At 40.6% G+C, this 24075-nt stretch overlaps 1 protein-coding gene across 1 annotated transcript in view; it reads left to right on the top strand.

The window, feature by feature from the left end:
* HIP1 (huntingtin interacting protein 1) overlaps positions 1–24075 on the top strand; it is a 2554439-nt gene that overhangs the window by 1654088 nt on the left and 876276 nt on the right. Inside the window, exon 13 of the mRNA XM_044054110.1 lies at positions 23713–23785. Coding sequence (XP_043910045.1) covers positions 23713–23785 — 73 coding nt within the window. The remainder of the gene's footprint in view (positions 1–23712; positions 23786–24075) is intronic.

Below are 24075 nucleotides of genomic sequence, written 5' to 3' on the forward strand. Positions count from 1 at the left end.
ATGTTTCCTTATCTTCCTGTTTCTCCCTACTTTGAGGACTCACTCCATCCTGCTGTGATGTAACATGTGTTTGACCTTCTACACCAAATCCTTCACTTCGCAGGCACTCCATAACTTCAACATCTATTTTTTAACTTCTACTTTGCTAATCTTCTTTTCTACGTTCCATCTTTGTGATGATATTTTTTTATTGTGAAATTTTCCATATCCAGATGCCTTTGCCTATATTTCTCTTCTAATATCTTTGGAGCTGCCTTCTTTACATTGATTAATTTGACTTTTTGCTTTGCATAAATATTGTAACATATCAAATCTCTTTCTTTTCCATGTCCATATTTCTTTTTTATATTTTTCAAATAGCTCTTGGTTTTGTTGTTTGTATTTTCGCACTTCCTCAGATGCTTCTTTTTCCAAACAGATCAAAGTTTCTTGATCTATATACTGTTTTTCACAAATCTGTTGTATTAATGAACACAAATTTTCATTTGAAGCTTCTGACAGTTTTTCTTGAAGTATTTTTCTTTCCTCTAATTTCTCTCGTAATCGTTTGTATATCTTGTGGCTGGAAATTCTGGGCTTTTTGCATAATAGTAACAGTACATAATTTCTTTCTTATCCTCAACAGTCCACTTTATCATCTTTATGGCTCTTGTTTGGCATATCATTTTTTGTGATTTTTGTGGACTGCTACTTCCTCCTACAACAGCGGGGGGGGGGGGGGCATCCTCCACCTGGTCCTGGCTTGGCTCCATTTTAGTAATGTTTTCATATTTTGAGGATTCTGCACTGTCATCTTTTCCAGTTCTGGCACCAGTGCGCCTACCAGGATTGGGCACTTTTTATCCTGGGTCTTGTGCACCCAGCTATCTTTTTTAATTTTTGACTTACTTCTGTCCCTGATATATGCTATATAAATACAGTCAATATATCAGTGTCGCCTTGGTGAGATTTTGTGAAAACAGGGTCTACCTCGTGAAGGTACTTACCAAGATTTGAGGATGAATTCAGTTTCAGCACTACTACTTTCCTTTGCTTGTTGCCTTTTCATCTCTCCTTATGGACCCCAACAACCCTCCATTTGGACCCTGCATGACTGATGTTCTCCTTAAGGACGTGCTTCCAAAATCCAATTCTTTCTTTATTTCTTGAATTACCCCTCGCTTTGATCATCGTCCCTTTCCACTTTGAATTGTAGCTTTCTGCTTTGTGTTGTGTGTAAGGGCCTTAACTGTGTAGCTCTAAATATCCCTTGAAACAGGTAATCTCAAACCTCCTTGATCTGTTGGGAAGATCATCTTATCCCAATTGACCCTTGCCCATTTCCACTCCCTAATAAAGTCCTCCAACTCTTTAATGTCCACAACGTCTCCTCTAGTTGATAAAAGTATGCCTGACATGTATAAAACTAAAGGGACTAAAACATTTTAACTGCTTGTATCTTGCTATCCATATTCATAGGCAAGTGCTTCCAATTTCTCAGTTTTGAATTATCTTTTGTTTAGTTTAGTCTGTTCCCACATATCCCTATCTGCCATTACAGAATCCTTTTTAATCCTTACTCCTAAATACTTCATTTTATCATGTCCCGATAAATATGAGTATTGCTAGATCATTTCATGTGTTGGGTGCATAGTTTATAGCTGTAGCCTTTGTTTTATCTTCATTAAGTTTATATCCCCAAAAAAAACAGTACTGTCTAAGAATATTCCACATCACTGAGATATCCTTTACTGGTTCCATCAGGTACAGAATAATATCATCTGCAAATAAAGCCAACTTTTCTTGAACACCATTTTTTTCCATTGGTTCTAAATATACATCTTTGCTTGGTTCCTCTGTTCGGACACAACTTATCAGAGAGGAACCCTCCCATTTTTGATTTTTGCCTCCAATCCCTCATATATCCTTCTGTTATACCTTAATATTGTATCAGGAAATGCAAATACTTCCATTGCCCAACTCATAAAATCCCAGCTTACTCTGTCAAATGCTTTCTTTGTATCAAGACCCGTCAATAACAGTGTTATTTCTTACTTTCTGCTTCCCTGTGGATCATCATTGCTCTATTAATGTTGTCAAATGTTTGTCTTCCCTGCACAGCACCATGTTGGTCCATATCTATCGATGTTGGCATCTCCTTTGCTATTTTTGTAGGCATTATAGACATAAACATTTTATAATCATGGTTTAAAATTAAAATGGACCCATTTGATACTGGATCAGATGGGTCTTGGGTATTACAGCCACCACATCTTTTTTCCAGGATGTTGGTGCCTCCCCTCCTTTTAAAATACTGTTAAACAAAACCTTCCAGATCTTCTGAACTTTCTTTCCCTCTTAACTTCCAAACTTCTACTGGAATACCATCTATTCTTGTAGGCTTTCCTGTAGATTGGTTATACCTCACAATTTTTATCTCATCTCTTATCTTGACTGTTAATTGTTGGATCTCATGTACCTCTAACCTTGTCATATTTAAGTTTTACTTAAATATTTCCATTTGTGCTTTCTTTTATCCACACTTCTGTGCTTTATACAGATTTTCATAAAATTTCTGAAACATGTCTAATACTTCTACAGGATCTGTGGTTATTTTTGGCAAGTCATTGTGTCAACACTTTTTGAGCTCTGAAGTTATTATCAAAAACAGTTGCTTAACAGCAGTCTTTCTAAACTTGTGCATATTATCCAGGTACTCCATTTATTTTCTCTGTAGCATTGTGCAATTGCGCCTCGTCTTGTTCTGTGAGATTCCCTACTTTAGAAAGTTGTTGAGCATGAGGCAGCCTGGTAGCCACACAATGCCCTTTTGTTTGCTTGGTGGATTGCACTATTTTATTTAGTAGCAAGGAGGCAAATAATTTCTGGATTCATTTGTACTGCTAAGTTTAAGATCTAACAATGTATGTATCCCAGTAGGAAGGAAGTAGTGTATGAGGTCTTCACTTTGATTTTCTAATAAATCCATAGTTTGACGAAACTAAAAATTTCTCTCCAGGTTCTATGAAAGCTTTGTGCAGGGCCTTTTCTTTTAAGTTACTTGATGCTTCTGTCCATGGTTCTTAGTTATTCCTTTTTCAAGTCTGTAGAGACTGATTGATTTATGTACTGTTTATTTTAATTTGGAATATTGCTGTTTTAGCTTATTTTATGGACTTCTAGCCACCTAGCTTGTGTGGCACAGTGACATGAGTGCTTGAAGGCCTTTCAGCTTAGAATACTCAAATTATTCTAACACGGGTACTTAGATTTCTTTAGCCATCAAAGGCTTCCTATGGCCAGATGTTTATGGCTAAACTAGTGAAATAAAAGCTGTGCTAAGACTTAGGGGAAGCATGTGGGTAAGATGGAAAAAGTTGTCTTACCTGGCCTATCTCTGGCTTACAGGAACTGGAAATAGATCTGTTAAGCTCAAACAGAATTAGCAAAAGAGTTTGTGTTAGCCTAATCTCTTCTGGGAAGAGCAAGAAGACAATTGGGAACTTGCAATATTCTTCATATTTTTTGCTTCTGTATTCAGATAAATTTGAGCCCACCACAGATGATATTGCAAATGCTCTTTTGAATAAATTTTAGATGCCCCCATTTTTTGCCACCCCTACCGCCACAGCCTTTCAAGTCTTAGTCTGTCTTTGATTCACAACATTCTTCAGGCTTCCTGTTTAACAGTTAAGAAATTTAAAAAGTTACTACAGTCTGTCCAAGGTGAAGGCTGTGGTTCTAATGACCATCTCCATCCTCATTCCTTTAGATAACTTCAAAATACATTGTTAAACCTTTAACTTTTATTTTTAACTTGTCATTCACTACTTATGAGTATCAAAGAAATCATATGTTTATTGTTATGCTTCCAGAGGTGGCCAGTCTCAATTACTTCACTGGCCCAAGGCCTATTTCCATTCTCCAAAACTTGGTAAGCTGATGAAAAATAGCCCATTACTAGGTGTTGGCATTAACTAACACGTCTGGCCTAAATTCCAGTTTATAACATGGTTTCATACAGAAGGACATCACAAATGGTGACTTTCCTTCTGTCACAGTTTCTGTATACTAATACAGGGAAACAACTTCTTACAGGTGCAGGCTCTGAAAATCTGAACCATGTATTTGATGTAGGTGATCACTAGTCTTTCAGGTAGAGAGCTTAGACACTGGTGAAAAACATGATCATGGTTGAGAGGTTCTCCTTTTAACCAAACTACTATTGATGAGTTTTGCAGTGCCTTCCCTCAGACTTGGAATCCCCTCTTAAGTGTTATCCACTAAGGTGCAGTCCTGAGCCCTCTGGTTTTCATGTTTTAGTTTTTTGTTTCTAGGCCCGTCATTGACCCTCACCTTTTCCAGTTTACTGTCACAAAGTCTTCGAAAGGGATGTCATTACTGCTGCCAATGAGAGAATTTTTTGATCTGAAGTACTTTTGCAGTAGCTTTGTATCGCGATCTCTTGAGCTCCAACTTTTCAAGTGGGTAAAAAACCTTTAAACTATTTCCTTTCTTTAAAAATTGTTAGGTAGTGGTAGAATAGGTTCCCCTTTCTCCTCCCCTCACTTGGTGTGTTGAGCTGTAGTGTTTTAGGATAGTTAGCTTAGTTTCTATACTTGTGTGGATTTTTTGCTCCCCCTCCCCACTCGTTCAGCTTCTAGGGCCTCAGTGCCCCGACCTGCCAGGTCGGAGTCCGTGGCCTTGTCGAGGTCCACCCAGTCTTTGTTGGAGATTGATCTGGATAAAATGATGAGGAGGTGTATCCATACTCAGATCCAGATGGGGGTCTTGCCAACCCTCCCTCCCACAGGAGGGGGGAGCTTGCTTCCTTTTTTCCAGCCAATATATCTTTCTCCGATCTGACCTTCGGGTTCGGAGTATTCAGATCTTTGGTCAGGGGGTTGGCGCCAACAGTGCCTGCTTCCTTGACGCTTACAGCTGCCTGGAGCATGTCGGATCTGACCAGCTCAGATCCGAACCACTCTCGGAGGCAGAGCTTGGGTGTCTGATCCGAGGGAGTGGAACTTTTTTCATCGGCTCTGCCTTCGTTGGGCCAAGTTCCCTCCCTTGGAGCTCCATCCACTTCGGGCCCGGCTCCAATTCTCTCGTCGGACCCGGTGAGACTGGCCTTCTTATTGGTTTCTCAGGAGGTTTGCTCTCCTTCGGCGTTCAACATGGTAGAAAGGGTTTGCTCAGCTGGATCATGCCCCCTGACTGCCGCTCGGACTCCACCCAGACCCCCTCGGCTCTGTCTATGGTCCCCATTGTTTTACCAGAGGGACAGCCCATGCTCAAGGAACCCCAGACAGTTCCCCCTGAGGAACAGTGGCTTGCAAGTTTCCCCTGGAGAGCCTCACTGTAGAGGTACCTCGCAAGTATACGTGTAAGCGGAGGCACTTGGACTCCCCCGAGTCCCTCACCGAGGACACGGACTTGGATGATGGAGAATGTTCCCGTAGGTCACCTCCCGAGGAATTCTCCTTTGGAGACATCATGGAAATCCTGTGCCAACGGGGAGGTTGGTCTGCCTCCAAACCTCCTTCTGATGAGTCCGTGTTCCTGGAGGCTTTCTGCACAGGCCCATCTACATCCTGGGTGTCCCTCCCATGGATCGTTTGGTGGATCTAGTCACCTTGCAGGAACCGGACACCTTGGAACCTATCCCAAAAAGGCCTGACAAGATTTTAAGCCCCCCCATAGAAAGACCAGCATGGAACAAGGGCTCCCCTGTAGATGCTATGGTGGTAGCAGCAGCCACAAAGAAGGAACTTGCTCAGGAGAGTTCCTCGGTACATCCTCCTGACCAAGAGTTGCGGATGATGGACCGCCTAGGGAAGCGGGCTTACGCTTCAGCTACCTTTTCGATTAGGGCACTGAACTACCTGGCCCATGTTAGCAGACTCCAAAGCGACCTGGTAAAGGAGCTGGAGGAGTCTACCCCCAAGTCCATGTCACAGGAGGACAAGGCTTCAGTCTCTGCAAGGATGGCCACTTTAAAAGCAGTTTCCAACACGTCCATGCGACTCCTTTCACATGCTGTGGAAGTAGCGGCTATGGTGGCTGGGTCCGACGTGTCCGTGAAGCACAATGCAAACCCTTCAAGGCGTCCTTTGCCAATGCCCTTCTGACGGCTCTACTCTCTTTGTTAAGACTGTCAGAGAGACATTATTCCAGAGTCAGAAGGACGGGAAGACACTGTCTGCCGTCGAGATCTGCTTCTCGAACCCTCAAAGGTCCTTTTCCCAGAACCAGAGAGGGCAAAAGAAGATGTGGTTCTAGAAGTCACAGTATTTCCAGGGCACTCAAGAGAATGGACGCCTACCCAGAGGCAGAAGGGGGGGGTCTGAGGAATTTTGGATCTCGAGAACCTTTCTTGGACAGACCCGAACAGCAACCCTGAGGGGTTGCCCGACTCTGGAGGCAGTCGGAGGACGATTGTCCTTGCACCTAGTGGTATGGGAGTCCATAACAACAGACTGCTGGGTGCTTCAGATCATATTCATAGGATACTCTTATCTCCTTTGTGGGTTTCCCCAAATCTCCCAGACACCTCCTGGATGTACCACTCAGGCAAGGGGAGGAAGCAGCACAGGAAATTTCCAAGCTGCTAGAAAAACAAGCCATTGAAACCGTCCCCCCAGATCAGTCTACATTGGGCTTCTACTCTAGGTTCTTTTTGGTGCCAAAGAAAATGTGGGACCTAAGGCCCATTCTGGACCTCTCTACCCTGAACCTGTCAGTTGCCAAAGAGAAGTTCCAGATGGTCACATTACAGTCCATCATGCCTTACCTGCAAGAGACCGACTGGATGTGTTCGTTAGACCTCCAGGATGCTTACTAACACATAAAAATGCACGGAAGCTCCAGGAGGTTCCTCCACTTCTGGTTAGGAGTCAATCATTACTAATTTCGAGCCCTACCCTTTGGTCTCACCACAGCCCCCAGGGTGTTTACCAAAGTGATGACAGTGGTAGCGGCTCATCTGAGACTTCAGGGGATTCAGGTCTATCCATACCTGGACGATTGGCTCCTCACTGCTCCCACCAGGCGTCTACTCTCCCAAACCAGGGATTATTTCCTGACTCTTGTCCTGCGTTTGGGGATCACAATCAACGCATCCAAATCTCTCCGAGATCCTGTACAGGTGATAGATTACATTGGTGCCAGGATAAGACACTCTTCAGTGCAAAAGCTTCCTGACCTCGGAGAGAGTTCAAAACCTGAGGATGCAATTCTCCCTGATCTACCACTCTCATCTCCCAATGGCGGAATCGATGTTGAGGGCCTTAGGCTTGATGGTGGCAACCATAACTCTTCTCCCATGTGCCCGGTTATGCATGCAAATTTTACAGTGGACTCTGGCTGTACAGTGGTCCCTGTTGGAACTGCCATTGGCATATGCAGTTCAACTCAGTCGAGTCTGTCGGTCATCCCTCATATGGTGGATGTGCTGTCTGGACATTTTGGAGGGACAACCCTTTGTTCCTGTCCCGGCCCAAGCCACAGTGGCATTGGGGGGGGGCATTGTTCGGGCAGGACAGTCCAAGGCCTGTGGTCCCCCATAGAGACTAGCTTGCACATAAATATTCTAGAGATGAGGGCGGCCCTTCTAGTGTTGTAGGCTCTTCATGCCTTTCTTCCTCTGGGAATGATTGCAATTCAGTCAGGCAACATGTCAGTGGTATGGTATATCAACAAACAGGGAGGGGCCAGATCTTACCCCCTTTGTCACAAGGCCATGAGAGTGTGAGAATGAGCGATCTCCACTGGTCGCTTTCTCATTGCAACGCACATTCCGGGATGGTCCAATATCCTACCAGACAGGCTAAGTTGGACCATTCTGATGCCTTATGAGTGGTATCTGAATCTGTCAACGGAACAGATCTTAAGCGAATGATGTCAACCTTGCTGTGATCTCTTTGCATCTCCTTCCAAAGCAAAGTGCAGCGAGTTTTTCGCTCTGAACCCCCTGTCGGGGGAGTACCCCAGAGACGCTCTAGTTCATGCTTGGCCTCCCTGTCTTCTGTATGCTTACCCGCCAGTACCTCTTATTCCGAGGTTTCTACAGAAAGCTCGTTGACTGGGGAGCAAAGTGATCCTCATTGACCCGTTCTGGTCTTGCCAGGTTTTGTTTCCCTTCCTTTGGTCTCACCATCTGGTTCCCTCTTGGATCCTAGATCCCATTCAGGATCTAATTTCACACCCTTCAGGGGTGCCTCATCCGAATCTGGACAGTCTGAAGCTCACAGCTTGGCTGCTCCAGTTCCAGTGATTGCTAGGACTCCTGGACTATCCTCCTCAGTTAGATCTATTCTGGTGGCTGCTCATAAGTCTTCGACCAGAAAGGTTTATCACAGCAAGTGGAGACATTTTTCCCTTTGGGCCTCTCAAAGGAGTTTAGACCCCTTCATGGCTCCTATTTCCACCATTCTTGATTTTCTAGCTAATATTTTTCAACACGGAGCTAGTTTTTCTACTGGCAAGGTTCAGTTGGCTGCTGTCTCTCATTTTTCATGTGGGTGAGTATTCGGCCTCTTTAGCCTCTTCCAGACTGTGTAAAGCTTTTATTAAAGGCACCTTTTTGTTACACTCCCTGGTCAAAGATCCTGTTCCCCCATGGAACCTTACTGTGGTTCTTCAAGCTTTGGTCGCTCCGTCTTTCGAGCCTGCCACAACTGCAGATCTGAAATTTTTATCTTAGAAAACAGCTTTTCTGGTGGCTATTATATCTGCCAAAATGGTTTCAGAATTACAAGCCTTGTCCATCAAAGTTCCTTACATGATGTTTCACAAAGATAGGGTTTCCCTTCAAACCAATCCATCTTTTCTTCCTAAAGTGGCATCTCCAGTCAATATCAGTCAGACCATCAATTTGCCTGTGTTTTTTTCTCAGTTTTACTAGCAAGATGGAATACAAGCTTCACCTGTTGGATGTTCATAGACAGTAACGATTTTATTTACACAGGACAAAAAATTTCCGTAAATCTGATCAATTGTTTGTATCCTTCTATAAACCCTTTTTGGGGAAACCTATCTCCAAGGTCACTATTGCTAGATGGATTTCTTCATGCAGGCCAATAAGGACAGAGGCATGTCTCCTCAGGTCAGGTAAAAGCTCATTCCACTAGGTCCATGACTACTTCTGCGGCCTTTTGGTCTAGAGTGTCATTGGATATTTGGTCTGCAGCTACTTGGTTCTCATCTCATACATTTATTTCTCATTACAAATTGGATTTGACTTTCAGAAGGAGAGCATCCTTTGGTTCCACGGTGCTCTGGAATATCCTTCCATGAGGGCCTCCCAGGAGTTTAGTAGCTGAGGACTCTATCCCACAGGTTGAAGACCAATGAAGTAAACTACTTCAGATAAAGAAGTTATGTACTCACCATAACGTTCCATCTGAGTACTTGTACTTCATTTGTCTTCAGCCATCCCTCCCTCCTTCCCCTAGACCTTTGGCATATGATCAGCCTATGGGCTGCAGTGTAGGTCACAAGTAATTTTTCAGGTTGGGTTATCCATATAAGGTTCAGCAAACTCGATCTGGGGGATGGAAGGCAGTGGAGGTGTATTATGGGTAAGGGGAGGAGTTTGGAGCTCAGAGCAGATGCTACTAAAAGTTGCCGGCTCGGATCGATAGATCCGCAACCCACAGGTTAAAGACAAATGAAGTACAACTACTCAAATGGAACGTTATGGTGAGTACATAACTTCTTTTTTTTTATACGAGGGAATAGGTTAATAGATTAGAACTAGGCTAACTGCCCATGTGGACCATTTTAAGCCTAGCCAATTACCCCATGTGCGAATCAAACCCTGCACCTTGTGTCTGTAAGGTAAACAACTTAACCGTTGTGCCATCCTCCCACCCCCATAACTTGGTGGAGACTATACTTTGCCGAAGTGTTGAAGTGCAAGTACTCAAGTCTTATGGTGATCATGTTATGCTTTCTTGTATATGCTGGGGCATTTGCTCTGACCCCCTCCCCCTTTACCCTCCTCCTGAGACTAAGGATTGTGCAGTTATTAACAGAGCTGCCTTCCACTGTCCATGACAGGGTGCTCACGTAGAAGAAAAAATGTAGCTGTAAAGGAGAGGTGCCATTGATTACTCAGTCATTCTTCCAACTGGCTGGCACTGTTTCATTCAAGTTGCTGATTTCAGGTGTCTGGTAACACAGTTGGTTGATTCCTGTATTCACTTTTTGTAAATGATCTTACACAAGGTATTCCAGGCATAAATGTGGCACCTTACTCAGGTAGTTTAGTCCTTCATTCCAGCTGCTCTTTCACTCTGCATCCAGACTCCTCTTTCAAGATTGCCACCTTAACGGGGTCTGGCTTAAGACACCAGAAATACTTTTTATCACCATTGGTTCTCACTCAGTCTTGTTTTCGGAACTAACAAAGTATAATCAAGCTTTCCCTCTCCTAGATCTCTGAAACACCATGAACTGGTCAGTCTTTCACATTCCTGAGTTCAAATATTTGGACGTTTGATTAGTTTTGTTCCTGTTTTCATTTTTTATTGTGTGAGTGTATTGATCAGCAGCTTAGCTTCATCTTTCCCAGTGTGAAATAAGAAACTGAGAAAAAGGAGTGCCATTGAAACTGTTTTTGAGTAAAATTCAGTTAATGACAAGTACACCATCTAGATGCCAGCAAAGAAGAAATTTTGGCAAACCTTAAAAAATATTAACCAAAAAGATGAAGAGAAAACACTGTCTGGGAGGGATTTGTCAGCTGTTCAAGAAAAAGCAGTTCAAGATTCAGCTTTGGTAAAACAGATGGCTTCCAATAATTTAGAGGAAAAAATAAACCATTTGCACTCAGAGGTGATAAAAATAAATGAAACATTGAAGGAATACATCAACTCGAATAGCAGGATGGAAAAATAGAAGAAGCTTGAAGTAGCTGTTCAAATGAACTGATAAAACTGCAAAAATCAGAGGTTGAAATGAAGAAAATGCTGACTGAATATGAGCCTTTTCAAGAAGAGGTGTTTCAAAAAATAGAGTTAGAAGATAGAGCATGCATGCAGAGAGAGAACCTGAGATTTTGTCATGTACCAGAGAATCTAGAAGGAACAAACCATATTAATTTTTTTGAAAGCACAAATAAGCAACTGGACTGGTGTTCCACAGCATGATTTGTTAATTGAAAGGGTACACCAAGTGCATGCTCCAAACCTACCACTATAAATCAAAAAAGACTTTTATTAGTAAAAATGCAATCATATCACCAGAAAGGGTTGTTTCTAACAAAACTGGGGCAGAAGTGCAAAGTATTAAAAATCAAAGACAGCAGAGTGTTAGTAGAAAATGATTTATTGTACACCAGGAAGAAAAGAAGCAACTTTTTCCCAGTAATCAGGGAATGTGAAGAGGCAAGTGTGAGATTCAAGTTGATGTGTGCATCTGTCTTCGGAATGTTTTTCTCATGGATGATCAAGTACATTGTGATGCAGAACAAGCTAAGGAGAGAATAAAAAAGTTTATCAAACAAAAATTGAGCCAGCAAGCAGAAGGGGACTGCTTCTCATTCTTTTGACAGTAAAATTCATAGAGAAACTTTGCCAGTGAAACCTCTTCCAGTGATCCAAAGGAAATTGCTTGAGAGACGAAAGAAAGCATAGGAGTTGGGTAGTTTAATCAGGAGTACCTTAGACTTGAACCCAGAGTCTGGTGTTGGGAGATGGAGATGAACAGGAATACCAGCAATATTGAAATGTGAATAAATGTGAGACTGTAAAGCAACAGTCACATTTGTGAAATATGTCTTAACAAGAAAACGTGACTGAAAAAGGCTAGACGTGTTGACTTTGTTAAACTTGTGGGTGGGCTGTAAAGCATATACTCCACTTTATATCATTAATGTTTTGAAGAAGGCTTTCCAAGGCTGCTGTTCATTGATGAGCAGCTTAATTCAGCTTTCCCAGTGTGAAAAAAGAAACTTATAGATAAGGGCGGGGTTCCATTCACGTAGTCGAACTTTTACAGGTTCGAACCACATATGATCGAGACCATACTTTCGAATTTGTAAAGGTTTGAGCGTTTCAATGGAAATCTCAGTAAGTGGAGGTTTCCATTCACTTCAATGTGGTGCGATCTCGGAGTTGGTATATTTAAGTAGCGGGGGGTGCAGGGGGGCTTGCCCCCCTGCTTACAACAAGTTAATGTTTTGTACGTTGTGTATTTTTTTTTTTTTTTTTTGCGTAGTCAAAGTTCTGTAACTTCAAGCTTAATGGTTCGACCATTAGGTGTTCAGAGTTACGGAACTTCGACTATCTAATATAGACCCAATAAGGGACAGTAATTCTGCCTGTTTTAGTAAAACTCTGTTACTGACTAGCAAGTACACTGGCTGGTGCCAGCAAAGAAGAAACTTGAGGAGCTTGAAAGAAAATGAACTAGAAAAGTTAACAGAAAGCACTGACCGGGAAGAATCCTTCGGCTGTTTAGCAAGAAGTGATTAAAGCTACAGCTTTGATTCAAGAGATGGATTCCAGTAATTTAGAGAGAGAAAATTGTCAGCTTTGCTCAGAGCTGATTAAAATAAATGAAACATTGAAGTATGTCAGTTCAAATAACAAAAGGAAGGAAAATGAAGGAAGCTGAAACAGCTATTTAGATAAACTGATAAAACTTTAAAAATCAGAGGACAAAATTAAGAAAAGACTGGCAGAGTATGAAACTGTTCAAGAAAAGCTGTTTCAAAAATGGAGTTAGAAGATAGAGCACCCAGAGAACACCTAACATATTCTGCTGTATCACATAAACTGGAAAGAACAGATTGTATTAATTTTAAAAGCCCAAGTGAATAACTGGACTGGTATTCCGCAGCAGAATTTGTAAATTCAAGGAGGCCATTGTGTGTATTCTCCAAACCTGGCCATGAGAAAGTAGGCAAAGTCTGTATTAGTAAAGATGCAGTCACTGGGAAAGTAAATAAGGGATCTCAGAAAATCAATTCTGTAATTGTTATGGCAGTCATGAAACACTGGCTTTATTTGCAGATGATATTATTTTGTATCTGATAAAACTAGAAAACAACACCTTAGTGTTGAGGAATATTCTGAGACAGTTTCAAGTCTTTTCGGGATATAAAATTACTGAAGACAAAACAAAGGCTATAGCTGTAAACTACCCATTTGTGAATTAGTTCAGCAATATGCATATTTATGGGACAAGATAAAATGAAGTATGTAGGAGTATGGGTTAAAAAGGATTATGTTATGGTAGCTAAGGATACATGGGAAGAGGCAGAATAAAAGATAATACAAAAACTGACAAACTGGAAGCTCTTGTTTTATGGATAGTAATATAAAAGCAGTGAAAATGTTTTAGTCCCTTTATATACAGGTCATGTATATTTTTTTATCGACCAGAGAAGTTGTGGACAATAGTAGAGAGTTGAAGGATTTTATCTGGGAGAGGAAAATGGCAAGGGTTAAGTGGAATAAGATGATTTTTGCAACAGAACAGGGTGCTTAGGATTTCCTGATTTGAATGGATATTTTAGACCTACACAGTTAAGGCTCATATACATGACACAAGCAGGAGGCTATAATTCAAAGTGAAAAGGGATGATGGTGAAGCAGGGGAGAAATTCAAGAAATATGGAGTGTATGGGACTTTGTTTTTTTCCTTAAGGATAGGCCACAAGTCGTACAGAATTCTAAGAGCTAAGCCAACACGAGAATGGAAAAAGGAGAATTTGTTAATAGGGATGACTGCAAGTAGAGGTCAGAGACTAGGTGAACAGGGTCTGGAGTTTGCTGGAGAAAACTGGCAAAGGAACCAATGCATTGGGAGCAAATAACTAGAGGGAAAGGTAATAGAATGTGATGAAGACCAAGAAGACATTTGGACTGCAGGTTAGAAAATGTCTTCCCTATCAGAGACTGATTTCAGAGAGTATGCAAAGAGAAAGTGATAGAGGAATCCTAAGTGAAATATCTGTTCTGGCAGAGTTTTAAGTTGAATCTAGAACAAAAGTTGTTAAAAAATGAATAATGAGTAGGACATATAAAATATTCCATTATAACTATAGGAATCAAACAGAAGAGGTTAGAAAAGATTGAGAAGAGAGATTGGATAAGCAATTCACAAAGAAACAATGGGAGGATATATATATATATATATATATATATATATATATATATATATATATATATATATATATATATATATGTCTCACAAGTAAGTATGCAAGAAAGTTTAGTGTTTTTGCTTGGAAGTGTTTGAATAGGTATTTTTATACCCCAACCAGACTTCAAAGAATTTTTCTCCAGGTAGATGACAAATATTGGAGGTGTAATGGGAAAAAAAGGTAACTGAGAACATATGTTTTGCGAGTATAATGAGTTAGTAGCCATACCTCTCAGCTGTTCAGATTTTCATTGAATGGCCATTTTTTTGCCTGATACTTTTGGGTCTGTTCCTCATAAAAGCTGTAGTTTTCTGGCAAATCACTGGGGAATGTAGTCACTAAACAATGACAGTCATTTGAGTTTCAGACTTCATATACTTCAGAAAAATGCATGCTAACACAAAACATAGCATTCTACGTTTATATGAGCAATACTTAAAATCTGTCACTATTTTTGGGCCTTTGTCCCCCATTATTTTTGAGTTTATCCAGATTTCTTGCACTAAGATATTGAGAGGTATGTTGGCAGGTTTTAAAAATTCCCTACACTGTCAGAAATAGAGGATGAGCAAATAGGTGTGACTAAGGAAATGAGTCTTGAGTTGAGGCACAGGATCTCAATTGTCTAGACATGGTAAGGCTTTGTTAATTTTAATTCTGGTGGTATTTGCTGGAAGATGGAAATTTAAGTATAAATCAACTGTATTTGAAGTACTGAATACTTGAACAGAAATAAAAGAACTTGGAAGAAGGATCTTTACAAACTAAGGGGGAGGAACAAATTACATAGAAAAAAGGAAATTGTTGATACATTACATACAGAATAATATTCAGGAGGAGGAGAGAATTTTAAGGGAAGGCAGGAATTGAGCAATTTATGTAATGTTGGACTGATGAGAGTTGTAAAAAGAACATACATGATAAATAATGTATGTAACGGGAAACATGTTAATATGGTTTGCTTTATTTTATATTAATGTGTTTGCCTATGTCCTAAGTGATAATTTAATAAAGGTGTTAAAAAACATTAATTTGTCTGAGTAATTAACTGTTCCATTTTTCCTGCCATAACAGTGTGCTGTTTTCAGTCGTCATCAGCCCCCTTTTCCCATTTTCTACATGGGGTCGGGGTATTGGGTTAACTGTCGCCATCCCTCTACATTCAGTGCCCCACTCCTGGCTTCTTCGACCCTCATGTCTGACTGTTGCAGATCTTCTTTAACGCAATACATTCACCTCTTTGCTGAGCATCTGCATTTCCTCTTACCTTCTTCCTGTCTGTCCCAAATCATCTTCACCAGATTGTCTTCTGCTTTTCTGCACGTCTGAACCACCGTAATATGTTCTCTTTGATCTTTTCTGCAATTGGAACTTCTTTGGCTTCTGCTGTTATGTTCTCATTTCTTCATCTGTCCCACAGTGTGCATCCTACCACCCTTCTCTGGCACTTCTTTTCCATCTCCTCTAGCTTCCTCATCTGTTATGCCTTTACTGCCCAGGTTTCTGTACTGTATAGTAGCACTGGTCACACCACTGTCTTGTGCACCTTACTCTTCAGTTTCTTTGGCATTCTTCTGTCATAGACTACACCTGAGATTCTATGTCAGTTGGCTGCAGCCCCTTTGATTCTAGCTATGCCCTCTTCATTCAGACCTCCCTTCTCCTCAACCACCCCTCCCAGATACTTGAATCTGTTTACCTGTTCCACTATCTTTCCTTCTATCTCAGCTTTTTCTGATTTCCCCCAATTTCCTGCCTTTACCACTGTCTTATCTGTGCTTCGTTTCATCCCATTTGCCTTCAGTTTTGCATTCTATTCCCCTATCCTTTGATGAAGTTCTTGCTCAGTCTGCCTATAATGCCACATTGTCTGCATACAGCATTTTTGTTGATCTGTCCCCTCCAACTTGTTTGCTAATGTAGTCCATCACCAATATGAACAGCAGTGGGCTCAGAGCTGAACCCTAGTGCACACCCACTCCCACTAGGAACCCCTCTGTGAGACTGAACACTGTTCGCACTGGAATCATTGTGTCATTGTACAGAGCCTGCACTAATTCTACCCAATATTTCTGGGACTTCGAACCACCGTAGTACTGCCCAAATCCGCTTTCTTGGGACCTTGTCATATGCTTTCTCCAAGTCTCGGAATGCCCATTTCGACTCTTTCCTCATCTCTCATCTCTAGCCTCTTCTCACTGCAAACATTGGGGTTAGTTGTGCATCGTGATCTGAATCCAAACTGCTCATCTCCCATCTTACATTGTACTACTCTGTGTATCCATTTATCAGTCACCCTCTACAGAACTTTCATATAATGTGACAGGAGTTTGATGCTTCTGTACTGCCCACAGTTGTGGATGTCCCTTGTTCTTGTATGCTGGCATGAGTATGCTTATTCTCCAGAAATCTGGGATATGTTTTTCTCTCCACACTGCTATGAGTACCCTCAGGGGCTATTTCTCCTCTATCTCACACAGCATCTTTATCATATCTGCTGTCATCTCATCTGAACCTGCTGCTTTCCTGACTTCATTTTCCTTAGTGCAGTTCTTACATCTTCTCTGATGGGCTACTCTTCTTCTATCGTCATAAGCTGTTTCTGGGGCAGTACAGCTTCTGTGGGGTATTCTTCATTTGGAAGTTTCTGGAAATACTCCTTTCATCTGCCTTTGATGTCCAGTGGACTGATGAGCAGGTTGTTGCCAGCATCCCTTATGAAGAGTGTCTGACTATCTTCATTATCTGCCTGTCTTTGCCTTGCAACCTGCTATAGCTTCTTTGTGCCATCTACTGAGTCGCTTTCCAAAAGCTGGTAGAGTGCCTCCGATGCCCTATTCTTTCTATTGCAACTCCTTTCTTATCTTCTGTTAGCCAACCAGTATTCCTTCCTAGCCTGGTATGTCTTTCCTGTCTCACACTTTTTCCTGCACTCCTCCTTTCTTTTGATGATTCCTGGACTTTCCTTATGTACTTTATTTAAATACCTGGCTCAGCCACATATCAGTTCCTTAGTCATCACACATGCTGTTTTGAGGCACTGACCTTCTTCTCCACCTATTTCCTCCTCTTCTTGGGGTGCTAGAGCACTGAGTAATTTCTTGAACTGTTGTACTTTCTCTCCAGTTAACTTCCATGTCTTCAGTCTTGTCTGTGTTGACCGTAGAGCTTTCTCTGATAATTGCTTGCAGTTGATTGTGGCAACCAGTGGTTTATGCTGTGGGCCAACTGTTTCACTGGAGATGACTTTGCAATAATCGATTCTACCCCTCTGCCTTTTCCTTACTAGGAAGAAGTCTACCTGAGTTGCATATTGGCCACTCTTGTATGTGATTTTGTGACTGGCTGTCTTTCTGAACCATGAGTTGGCTATTATCAAGCCATTTGCCAGACAGAAGTCTAGAATGGGCTCTCCTTCCTTATTCCTGTTGCCTCACCCAAGTGGACCCAGGCAGTCCTCATATCCTGTTCCGTCTGTCCCGATGTGTGCATTCAAGTCTCCCATTATGAACGCCATTTCATGTTGTCCTGCTTTATCAAGTAGGTCCTGCAACTGCTGTCTGAATACACTGTTTTCCTCACTATCAGATGAGGTTACAGTAACCCTGCTGTGGGGCATAGTCTGAGAATGATTATGATTGCCATGAGTTTGTCACTAATTCTGATGATATCCCTCATTGCCTTCTGAAGCCTCTCTCCCACCACAGTTCCCACACCATTTCTAGCCTGTCCACCACCTTAATAGATGATTCTGGATTGTAAGCCAAGTGACCTCGCTGCATTGCTCTTCCATCTTGTCTTCTGGATACATAGGATGTCCAGCCTCCGTATCATCATGTCATCCACTTCCAAGCTGTGTCCTGTCAGTGAACCTACATTAAATGTAGCAATTCTCAGTTCCATGGTTGGCAGGTTGATTGGTTTTATGTCCAGACAGAACTATCCCAGGTAACCAAGTCTGGGCAACTAGACACCAACCATCCAGTAGTTTAATAACCCAAGGCTGCTGGGCTCTATGGCTGGCACACACTGGCCAAATGGAGCACATACACCCCTCCCACCATTAGCATGGGTCTGATGTTGGTCTAAGTAGGCCAGTCCTAAACCCACTTATCACTGGTAACTATCCATGCCCATTTTGGCAACATTAGTCAGTGTGACAGAAGCACCTAGAGCTGTATTTTACATCATTGAGTGGCTAGCCCTACCACGGTGCACAGTCTGTGATCCATATTCTCCTATCTTCAGGATACTACGCACCACAGTAGATACCCAAAGTGGTTTGGTCTGTACAACTCTTTCCCCTATAGGGTACTGTGTAGAGTCTGTGCTACTTCACAAAGCTCCCTTGATTGCGGAGTTTGAGATGGAAACACACAGCATGTTTTTTGGCCATAGTTCAGGATTGAACCTTGTACCTTGTGCATGGAAGATGAAGACCTTAACCATTATGCTAGCTGGTCTCTGCTGTTTTCAGTGGGCCACTGAAATGGGTCTTGCATCATAACATTGCTTGTGACAGTCTGTTGGCGAGATTATGGTAATATACCTTGTGGTGTTTCCTGAAATGGTAGAATCACCATTTATTATAGCATCTCACTGTGTGCAGTTTATTTTAACTATGAAAAGATGCATCTGTCATAGCAAAGCAACATGGATACACATCAATAAAAGCTTGACTTTTGTCATATGAGCAGAGTTTAGTGGGTTGATGAAAAAAAATACTTTTTATGTCGGGGGAATGGTGCAGTAGTTTAGCTGTCATAACAATGCAGAGTGCTCACCTGGGAGACTGAAAATAATCATGGTACTGTGATGTCTGACAGCTACCCAGTCTTTGGGATAGCTGAAATGTCATGACATAATGAACCTGAAACTCTCAAGGCAGTCCCAAAGTGAAGCATTGGCTGTGCTAGTGCACATAAACTTGAATGTACACACGCACTAATGTAGATAGAACAATTTAATAAGTAAAAGGCTGACCACTTTTGTCCCTACACAAAGAACTTCATAGACTTTTTGGCAGTACAAGATGCATTTATTGGGGTATTAATGTAGTCCAGCTGTTGAGAGCATAGCTTGGGCCCTGTGCTGTACTGTATTAGTGTAACTGCCATGATGATATACACTGGAATTGCTTATTCCATAATGCATTCCAGCAACCAGACCAACACAGCTTGTACTTGCTACATCATTTTTCCTTTATCTTTTTATTGGCCATAACTTCTCACCCTCAACGTCTCTCCTGCACCTGTACATTCCCATAGCCCAGTGAGAGCTCCCTGGTTGAGATGCAGTCATCCCTGTACATCAGGAATTTTGGCTCTGTAACTCCTGCTGTGATACCTTGACATGCATGCCCACTGCTGAAGCAAGACTAGCAATGACAGCTCAGTTGGCCCATGCATTTTCCATGTACTTAGCAAATATTGGCTATAGCAATTGCTGTTTGGCAGCCCAAGCAATAGCTTTCTGGCTCATATCCTGATTTCTGCTTGACCTGGCTACCACTGGGACTCACCATCTCCTTTCACTTAGGATGTATTAGATGGTGCCGGTCACTTACTTTCACCTTGACGGGCTAGCTCTTCTAGCTCCCAGGCCATTACGCATTACCAGGTGATGTGAGTTATGTTGTGGGCTTTATCCTTTTATAATTTGGAACAGTTTTCAGTTTTAATAATTAATTTCCTCTTGTTGCCATGGCATTGTAAGATGTTTTCATGGGTGCATCAGTGTTTTCCAGACTACCTGTTCACTGGAGTGTGGATGAAATATAATGTCAGTTCAATATGTGGTGTGCTTCAAAAACAAGAGAAAAATCTTGTTATAGTCCGGTTCATATATAGGAATCAAACTGTATCAGGGTTTTTACAGCCAGGTTCTTTCATATGAATCTTGTTTTTAGAAATGAGAGCAAATCTTGTGCTTACACACAGACAACAGTCACCAGAAAGCTGCATCAGAGGGCAGCTTATAACTTTAAAAGCTGTAGCACCGCAGATGGTGCCAAACTGCCACACAAACTTTTTTTTTTTTGAAGCCATCATTTGGAGACAATTAAAAATTATCCTGTACTACAAAGGATTACGACCAGATACCAAATCTTTGATTACAACCCATCGTTTCATATTCTTGAAATATGAATTTTTTGTCATCCATGTCTTGAACACACACATTGTGGTTATGGTTAGTGGCCCAGTCATAGTCCTCTATATTTTGTGTAACATAATTGAAGTCACAGTTGATAATTTATAATTCTTGTTTTTTTTTTTTTTTTTTTAATCCATAACATATTGGTAATGTCATTTCTCTAGGCATTCATCTGACTCAGTATCCCTTCCAGGTAATATGCGCTGCTTCTTTTTCTGTCTTCATAAAAGTGTTTGGCCACTGGGTGTGTACTGTAAGCTAGAAAGCCAAAGATTTATTTATAAAGATTTATTATTTTACCGTTTGTGTTAATTGAGAATCTGTGCATCAGCACAGAATCAAGAGAATGTATTTTTCTTTTGGTATCTTGTACCAAAGATAAAGTGAAAAACATTTTTAAATTTTGTGTGTGTGTGTGTGTGTGTGTGTGTGTGTGTGTGTGTGTGTGTGTGTGTGTGTGTGTGTGTGTGTGTGTGTGTGTGTGTGTGTGTGTGTGTATTTGTGTATATACATATATGGCTTCCTCACATTGGATCAAATAGCCTTACAGTTGACATCTGTTTTGTCAACCACAGGTGAGCAACAAAGCAGCTGATCACTTTATTGATGCAAGATCACTGTTATAGCAGGAAAGGGAGTATGTCATTTCACCACTATTGCACAAGTCTTGGTGCTGGTAAATATAAGTAGCTGGGGTGTTGGAGTGCAGGAGGGTATGCAGACCGTACCTTGTAGAAAGCATACTCAGCTTGCAGTTCTGTACTATCTTGCCCACAAAAATAGTTTATATTGTGTTAGCATGCTCCAAGGTTGTCTTGACGAGTATGTATTTTGCTTTTGATGTTTATGAGAAATAAGTTTCTGTTGGTGGTTTGTGAGTTGATCTAATTGCATGTACCCGTATACATACACAATATATACATGTATACACAGATATATATATATATATATATATATATATATATATATATATATATATATATATATATATATATATATATATTTTTTTTTTTTTTAATGTCTTGCAATTAAAATTCTTTGTGGTAAATAAATTGTTAGTCATATGGACTTGGCAGTATAATTGTGGTTAAAGCAGTTGGTGAAAATAATTTCTCAGTCTGTTCATTGTTTCTCTAAGTAATTCAACCTTAAAGTGAATTTATATTTTTCTACTTCCTACTTCCCAGCATTTTTCCAATTTAATTCTTTTTGAAAGATTGTATAAGACTAGAATACAAACAAAAAGAACAGAAGGAAAATCAATTCTATGTCCATATTCTCCGTCTGAAGGTGCTGACTGTGTCCTTTTTTGTGTTCCTGTAAAAGCATTTTTTTGTGTTTTTAAAGCCTGTTAAATAAATGATAACGCAAGGTTATTTGGATCTTTCCCATCCCTATCAATCTGACAATTTTCTTACATAAGATAGAACATTTAAATACTAGGCTATTAAGGCAAAAAGGCAACTTCTGCGGTGTCTGTTTTATGTTAAAAAAAAATCCTGAATTCTTTTTACTTTAAAGAATTCAGTGTAAAGCTTTCCCTTGAATGAATAAACTGTTAATCTGCTTTGACAAGTCTGACAAGCCTTTTTAAAGTAGTTTTGTTTTAAACACTGCTCAGGAAGCTTTTGTATTTGTCAGCAGCTGCTATAATTTTCTTTTACAGAATTTCTCATAGTTATAATTTTTTTTACAGATTTTTAATTTTCTTTTAAAGTTACTTTTAACTTTCATCAGCTTGTGAGATTGACAGCTTCCTACAGTGTATATATATTTTTTTAATAAGGATGGTCGCTTTGATTTTGTACTCTTGTTTTAACTTAAGAGATAACATAACCAGGATTTTGGATAATGTATGAGGTAGAGAATATTACATTGGAATTAAAAGGAATGTCCCATGAGTTTTTTCTCATGCTGAATCACTTCTTCTATATTTGAGCACTAAGTGCCTTGACAATGTTTCAGTTTCTTTACAAAATAAGTTAGAAGAGCCGATTCACTGACTGTTCTAGTTAACTAGCACTTTTGCTTTAAAGCAGTGATATAAGTACTGCAAAACTTCCTTCATTGACAATTACTTACTGAGGCTTTCTGAGCTGGCAACACTCACATGCAATGTGTTAAACATCTAGTTGTGTTTCTGTGGCAGTAACAACATTTTCTTTTAACACTGATAATGCTGAACATAATAATGTTACGCCTGCTAATATTGATTATAATACATTTCAGATTTTTTCAGAAATGAATCCTGTATTCTCACCTTCCCATTTTTCTTGCAGTTTCATCTGCTTTGATGGTACTAATTTGGTTTTGCACTTTAGCTGTATACGTTTGGCAACAATATTTATCTAGTAAACAACAGTATAAATATACAGCACATTCCATTAGACTAGAACAATAGCTACCTCTCTGGCATTTTTCAGAAATTCAGTCTTAGGTCATATTTGTTCAGCTGCCATGGAGGCTTCACTGCATACTTTCACAAGACAGTATAAAACCATATGTTATCTCTTAGCCCGGGTCTTCATTTAGAGCCATAGTAATCAGATGCATGTTCCCATGATGACTACCCAGGTTGACAAGCTTGGATTCTATCCTACTAATGACATGGATGGACCTTGTGCATACTTCTCAACATCTTAGAACAAGAAATCTGGACAAAGTCAAAGTAATAGGGAGACAAAGGCCCAAAAATAGGAACAGATTTTAAATATTGCTCTTATAAATTTAGAATGTTGCTAGAGTAATAGGTTTTGCATTGGTATGCATTTTCTGAAGGATTTGAAGTCTGGAACTAAAATGTTTGTCATTATTTTGTGACTTCAGTCCTCAATGATTTTGCAAAAAACCTCAAATTTTAATGAGGAACAGACCAAAACTATGAGACACAATTCTGGACAGTTGAGAAGTATGACATCACTACTCCCGATATGAAAGCTATGAACGTCAAATAGCAATAGATCTAGATAAGTAGGCCCTTCCTCAGCAACATATCTGTCCACATTCTGTCTGCCTCATGGCTGCCATAGCCTGAAGGATTGCTAGTGATATGTCTGTGGGTGGTGGTCCACTTTTGAGAAGAACACCTGAGATCTGGAGAGGAGGCAAACTGACAAACCATTATCAAAAAAGTGGAGGGGCTAGTAGTCTAGGAAATTTTAGATGCTGAGCTGAGTGAAAGCTTCCACTTTCAGTCTTTACTGTTTGATATGGATGGATCTACTCATCAAGTTCTGTCATTAAGCTAATTGCATAACTTTAATTTCTGAATACATTGACTCACCTTTCTTCTTTAGTTTATAGTAGTAGATGACATTTGCCACCTGTTGTTATTGCACTTTTATCTATTCCCACCCCAAATGTTGTGATTACTAAATTTTTAATTTTGGTTTAATTGTTTGCATCTTTTTCATACCTAACTTTAGGGACAGACAAATTGAGCAGCTGTACAGAGAGATTGCTACTCTGAAAGAGGAGCTGGAAAGTCTCAGAACTGAGGTAAGCTTTTAAATTTCTGTATTTTCTGTTCTCTCTAGGTTGTTTTCAGTAAACATTTCACTCAGTGAATACATCAAGAGACGGTCACTGTGCATGTGTGCTGGGGGAAATGGAGGGAGCATAAATCAAACCTTTCAATGTGCTATATCAGAGGACATTTTTCTGTCTTTACTTTACTGACCAGAAATTATGAGATTGTGATAGTGGTTGGGAAGCAGCATATTTCTGAGACATTTGGAGAGATGTAGTACTGTTGTGGCTTTGGGGACCTCTTTGGGTGATACAGAAGG

Source organism: Protopterus annectens, chromosome 13.part0 (genome assembly GCF_019279795.1).
Source record: "Protopterus annectens isolate FY-2018-M chromosome 13.part0, PAN1.0, whole genome shotgun sequence".
Taxonomy (NCBI): domain Eukaryota; kingdom Metazoa; phylum Chordata; order Ceratodontiformes; family Protopteridae; genus Protopterus; species Protopterus annectens.